The sequence below is a fragment of the Cajanus cajan genome, chromosome 3, assembly GCF_000230855.2.
Source record: "Cajanus cajan strain Asha chromosome 3, NIPB_CcT2T_4, whole genome shotgun sequence".
Lineage (NCBI taxonomy): Eukaryota > Viridiplantae > Streptophyta > Magnoliopsida > Fabales > Fabaceae > Cajanus > Cajanus cajan.
In genome coordinates this window covers 68,979,211-68,985,210 of record NC_138519.1, presented here as the reverse complement: position 1 = coordinate 68,985,210, position 6,000 = coordinate 68,979,211, and the positions used below count along the sequence as shown (strand labels likewise).

General features: G+C 29.0%; 1 protein-coding gene across 1 annotated transcript; it reads right to left on the bottom strand.

Moving 5' to 3' along the window:
* Positions 1-1,424: 1,424 nt before the first annotated feature.
* Positions 1,425-3,781, bottom strand: LOC109818099 (rac-like GTP-binding protein RAC13). The gene is made up of 7 exons (XM_020383502.3): positions 3,541-3,781; positions 3,342-3,429; positions 3,147-3,256; positions 2,984-3,047; positions 2,370-2,434; positions 2,210-2,275; positions 1,425-1,808 (listed from the first exon to the last, which is right to left on the bottom strand). Exons 1-7 carry the CDS (start codon positions 3,637-3,639, stop codon positions 1,710-1,712), a joined length of 591 nt encoding a protein of 196 aa, XP_020239091.1. The 5' UTR covers positions 3,640-3,781; the 3' UTR covers positions 1,425-1,709.
* Positions 3,782-6,000: the final 2,219 nt, after the last annotated feature.

Sequence of the window (6,000 nt, the reverse complement as noted above, 5' to 3'; positions counted from 1 at the left end):
TTATGATTTCTTGATATTTCAATTTTTTAAACGACTGGCTGACACTTCTATTTTTCTTTCACTTTTATGACATTATCTATAGCTATAATGAAATAGTTATACGATTTTTTTAATTTATTTTTAAGTCATCATATTATGTCTCAAATATAAAGTATTTATCAACTTATCAAAAATTGTTAACACAAATAATTTAGCACTTATATTTTTTAACCAATAATCGAGGTTTAATCTCCGATTCAAGTATGAAGTCATGATTAAAAATATCATTTTACTCTTATAAAGATAAAATAATTTCATTGAATTTCTTTCTCTAATAATATTTTTTTTTTCACTTACAAAACTTGAATTTGATACTTTATTAAAAAAAATAGTCATTACTTAAATCAATGACATGTTGGTACATTTTTTCTTATTATTTATAGAAATATTCAATATATTGTACAGGTTTTAGTAGTTCAACAGCTCAATTGACTGAAACTGAGTGCCTATTTGTTTCGTAGACGAATATAAAATTTATTTGAAAAAAGTATATTTCTCAACCAAAAAAAGTCCTAAAATATGAAATCTTTAGGATTTGAAGCATAGATTTATATGTAATCATGCAAATGCAAATACTTCCCATTCTTTTGTCTATGAATAAGTTTTTATTAATTTCATATAGCATTACCAATGCATGCATGTAACTTACCTACACTATAACACTATTTATGCCAGAGTAAACGTATGTTTGGAAACACGGTGCGAAAGGAATTTTCCTCTGTTCAATGCATTAAACGCGTAAGTAATATTTTTCTTATATAAAGTTTTGCCTGAATACGGTGCCTGTACATACAATTAATCAAAAATACAATAACTCCATATCAAAGTTATATTAATGTTTTCTCATACATATTGTATTCATGTAGAAGTTACCTACTCTCTCCGATCTCGAAGAAAAAAATGTTAATATATATATATATATTTATTTATTTTGATAAGACATTATTATTAGTTCACGAAAATTTTAAACACATCTTCAATATCAAAGATTTGATATTTTGAATGTGAAGTTCGTAAAATTTTTGTGAGTAATTCCATAATGATTTAATAAGTCCAACAACACTTTTTAAGATAAACTCTCCTATCATCTTATAATATAAATTTGAATCTAATTTCATAATCCTATTTCTTACACCGTGAGACCAACAGTTCAAGATTTAATCCTTACATTGTATTATTAAGACCTGAGATACAAAAGCATTATTTTTGACAATGCCTGATCAAATGTCAAAGATTAAATTAGACGCATTAATGTTGCTCAAATTAAGAAATCATTCGCCATGATTAATGCGCTCCCTATTCTTTATCTCCTTTTCGTTAATTTTGGATGTGAATTGTGAACAATTCCAGAAACAGAGTAGAAACTAGAAACAGAAAATAAGGAATTGCAGAAGGGTATTCCCAATTTCAAATAGGAGTTATCTTTCTGAACTAGAAGTATTGAATACACAGCCACAACTAGACACTGCAAAATAAAATAATTAATCGAACAATGCAACGCTTAAGTTGATTTTCCATCGTTTACAAATTGAGATGAGTCTAAGGTTCTTCCCAGAAATTATCCATAAACTCAGTCTCTTTATATATGTGGATCACAAACACTAAAAACTTTGAGCTTCAATTCTGTTTATATAAATGACTTGAGGTGAAGGATAAGTGAATATGAAATATCAGAGGAAAAAACAAGTCCTTTTCTTGCGTGGTTTCTTCTTTGGCTTTGGTGGCCTTAATGCAACCTTTATTGCAGCATCAAAAACTGTCTTCACATTCTGCAAACAAAGCAAAAAAAGGATAATTCTAAGTTTCTAACAATCGCTTCAATGTAATTTACTTCCCAATTGAGATTCAGAGATCATCTGTTGCTCACTTGCTGCAATAAATTGAATACAAAATAACAATAATTTATGACACTCTGTATAATTTCTTTTACACAGATATCAAATAAGAATTTACCATATTACTACATCATATTATTTGACAATATAATATAGCAGTATAATGAATTTCTATTGGACGTTTGTGTACTTCTACATTTTACACTAACTAACAGTAAATATAAATTAAACTCTACAAACAATGCTTCTTTAACTTCATCTTGATCTATATAACATGATTTCACTTCAAAATATGGATCAAAATACTTGAATCCAATGAAGTGCAGGTATTTTACCTGCTGTGTTTTGGAGCTGCACTCAATGTAAGTGACTGCACCGATCATTTTCTTCAATTCTTCACCCTGTTCACCACAATCTTTGTTAAATTCATTATACATGCAAAAGAATTTCGGTTTCAATATAAGCTTTTGTTTGTTTAATTTGACGATGACATGCCTGAGCAGTTGTTATTCGTGTGGCTCCAGGATGATCAGTCAGAAATTGCTTGTCATCTCGCAAATCTGTGCATACGTCAGATTTGAATGGAAACTTGTATTAGGTTTGAAGTCCATTGACGAATGTTACAAGTATTGCTTGTTTTTTAAGTAACAACCATATGAAATTTGACAAGATATTTGATGATATTACACATGAAACTGATTTACGTTAAATACAAAAAGTAAATGAAGTATAATTGGAAGACATGTTTCGTTTCTCGTATTAATCACAAAATCCATTGTGGCTAACTTTTATAATAAAGTCTAATTACTTCCTCTGCTTTCTGCCATTGACATGAGGCATATCATAACATTCAATTGAAAATATGTTGATAAGTATTGCCTCTATAGGCACAGGAGGATTGGTACAGAGTGAGTAATGCATAATAAAAAAGGATCCAGGCTTGCTTTATCCATGATAAAGTAAAAATTAAGAATCAGCACAAAGATTGTGTTTTGTATACCCAAGTTTAATTTTCGCCATAATAGCAACAAAATAAAGTAAAAAATAAAAATCATTACTTGTCAACCCATGATGATGATTGTTATGCTACTTCAATGCAATTATCTTACCTAGTTTTGTTCCCACCAGCACTATAGGCACATTTGGAGCATAATGTCTCAGCTCAGGTATCCACTGTTTGCCAAGAATCAAACATGAATGTGCATATTAATTTTAAACATTTTACAATACAAATATGAAAAGGTAACTACAGTTACAAAACAATGAAAGAACCTTTTTGGAAATGTTCTCATAACTGGCTTTACTGATGAGAGAATAGCACAACAAAAACACATCAGCTCCTCTATAGCTTAAAGGCCTCAGCCTGTTGTAATCTTCTTGTCCTACAATCCACAAATTAAACCAATCACATTCACTCATGAATTCAAATTTAATGAGAATGTGAACTTAAAAAGAAGAATAACCAACCTGCAGTATCCCATAAACCAAGATTAACAGTACTACCATCCACAGTTACATTAGCACTGAAATTGTCAAACACAGTTGGAACATAATCCTATCATAGAGAAAAGCAAAGGAAAAGAATGTTAACTCCTTCAACCATGATTCACCTTCTTCTAATGCATGTAATGCACAATATTGAACCTTATAACTAACAGAAACATACCGTGGGAAAGGTATTGCTGGTATAGGATATAAGCATGCATGTCTTTCCCACAGCACCATCTCCAACTGTTACACACTTGATAAACCTGGCAGTACTCATTGTCTTATGTTGTTCTTGTTCTTTTGGGAAATACTCTAATACTTGGAAACAATATTTATGAAGATGTTTGAGGTGGCTATGCCTTAACGACCTAGGAGCAAGTCTAGTAGTACCTACTTTTGTTATGGCTCATGGAATTGATCATATTTATAAATTGTGATCATTGCCCTGAAAAGCATTTCTTTTCTTTAAGTGCAAGGACACAAAAAACTAGATATGGTAGCAAAGTAGGTATAGTGCTGGCGTTAGTTGGTTAAGTGTGGGAGAAGGGAGGTAATGAATGATGAAAAGCAAAGAATTTGCTTAATTAACCGATACACTATGATGAGATTAAAGAACAAATTGAGGTATGATATGATGCAAAAGAAAGTCAAATAGTTTGTTGCAATCTATTCGGTATGTAATGCCTTTGTTCCTAATTATATTTCTTGGTAGTTATGCTTGAATGGATTGATTGAGCTAGCATTGGTTTTCTACTTTTCTTTGTCCCTGGGTCCACTTCTGTTAGAAAAATCCAAAAGTGAATTGCTTTTTACTTCACCTCACTGAACAACTATGGGAAAAGAGAAATGGTATCTGTATGACAAAATGTGCAACAAAATTTACGAGAGAAAGACAAATGTGAAATGTAATAAATGACGTAAAAAGAATAGAAAATCATATTGTATAAATTATTCTATGAATTATTGTGTGTATATTACATCTCACCTCATTTAAAAAAGAAAAATACTGAGCAATGTAATGTCTATGCTATTATGCTTGGCAAATGTGAAAAAAAGGTAAAGTTGTTGTTGTTGATGTTTTTTTTAATGCGTTGAAGAGCGTTACGAAGCTGTCGTGATTTAAATTAATTTTCTTTTATCTAATTTTTTTCTTGGTGAATCTTTTATCTACATTTCAGTTCAATCATACTGTCTATAATCACGAGCATTTTCTTTTACCCAAATTGAAACTTTTATAAGGCTACTCCAACAAAGATGTATTAAAAGAGAATTATATAATATTATTTGTATGGAGTTAATTGTTACACAATTGTTATTGTAATTCTCATACTTGTAGGTTCGTTTCTACCTAACAAAGTGCAATTCGATTTCTTAGGTAAGGTTTCGTATGTTTGGGATTTTTGGAAGAAAATAATATGGTTGAAATGAAAGACTCTACTAAAAATAATTAATTATAAGAGTAATTATTAATAAAATTGATAATATTTTGATATCCATAAGAGAAAAAAAAATATTTTATTGAATTGCCATTTTCTTTTTCCGATACTTTGTGTTGTTATTCATAGTGACGTGTTGTTAAGGTTTATTTATTTATTTATTAATTAATGATATCTTCAAAGGGTTGTTTTTGGAGATTAAAAAAATAAAAAAAAAATGTTTTTAAATTAAGAGTTGTATTATATTTTTAAAAGAGAAATCTACCAACCTTATTTCTAATACTTTTTTTTATAATCTTTTTATTATTAACTAACATATATTGAAAATTACATATTTTGATACGTTTAGGCCTCATTTAAAGAAATCCTCTCCTTGTTTAGTGGTAGAATTCATCCAAATTTTTAATGTTTAACAAATTTAAACTAATAATGTGGTGCTAAAAAAAATATTAAAAAGAGTAGCTAACATTTCTCTTTTTAAAATTATATTTACATTAAAGAATTCCCTTGACAGGTATCCTCAAGTTTGATGTGAATTCAAGAGTCTAATGATAGTGAATTATACAATGTATGACCTGATATGATTTAGGTTGGACATACTATTAAAAAATGTCCTTCATGACAGTTTCTAATTTTTTTGAAATGGTGTGAATGATGTCTTAGTCACGTGTGAGATAACTTATGTAGATTCACATGCAATATTGTTATATTGGACTCCAAAGTCTGAGATCCATAGAATTTTATGGACTAGGACTTTTCTTAACAATATTAATGCACTAGGGTGTGAATTAATCATAATTAAGCATTAAGTTAAAAAATTTAGGTCGATTAGTGATATGATCGTAATAATATATAAGTAAAAAATATTTTTCATCTTATAACTTTATTTTATAAGATTGAGTTATGTATAATAAATTTACTTTTTTAATATGATATCAATGCAATACTATCTATCGTGAATATTTTTATATATTTTTTATTATTTTCTTGTGTGGATCAAGTGTTAATTAGAGTGGGCTTGACTAACGTTAATAATACTTGGCTTGTTCAACTCTAAGGCTGACACTAACAAAAAAATATAGTACAAAAGATACTTTGTTATCATACAAAAAAATATAGTACAAAAGAAACTTTGTTATCGTACATTATGTCGTTATACTCACTCTTCCTTACACTCCTATTTTGTCATTTCATTTCCGCAC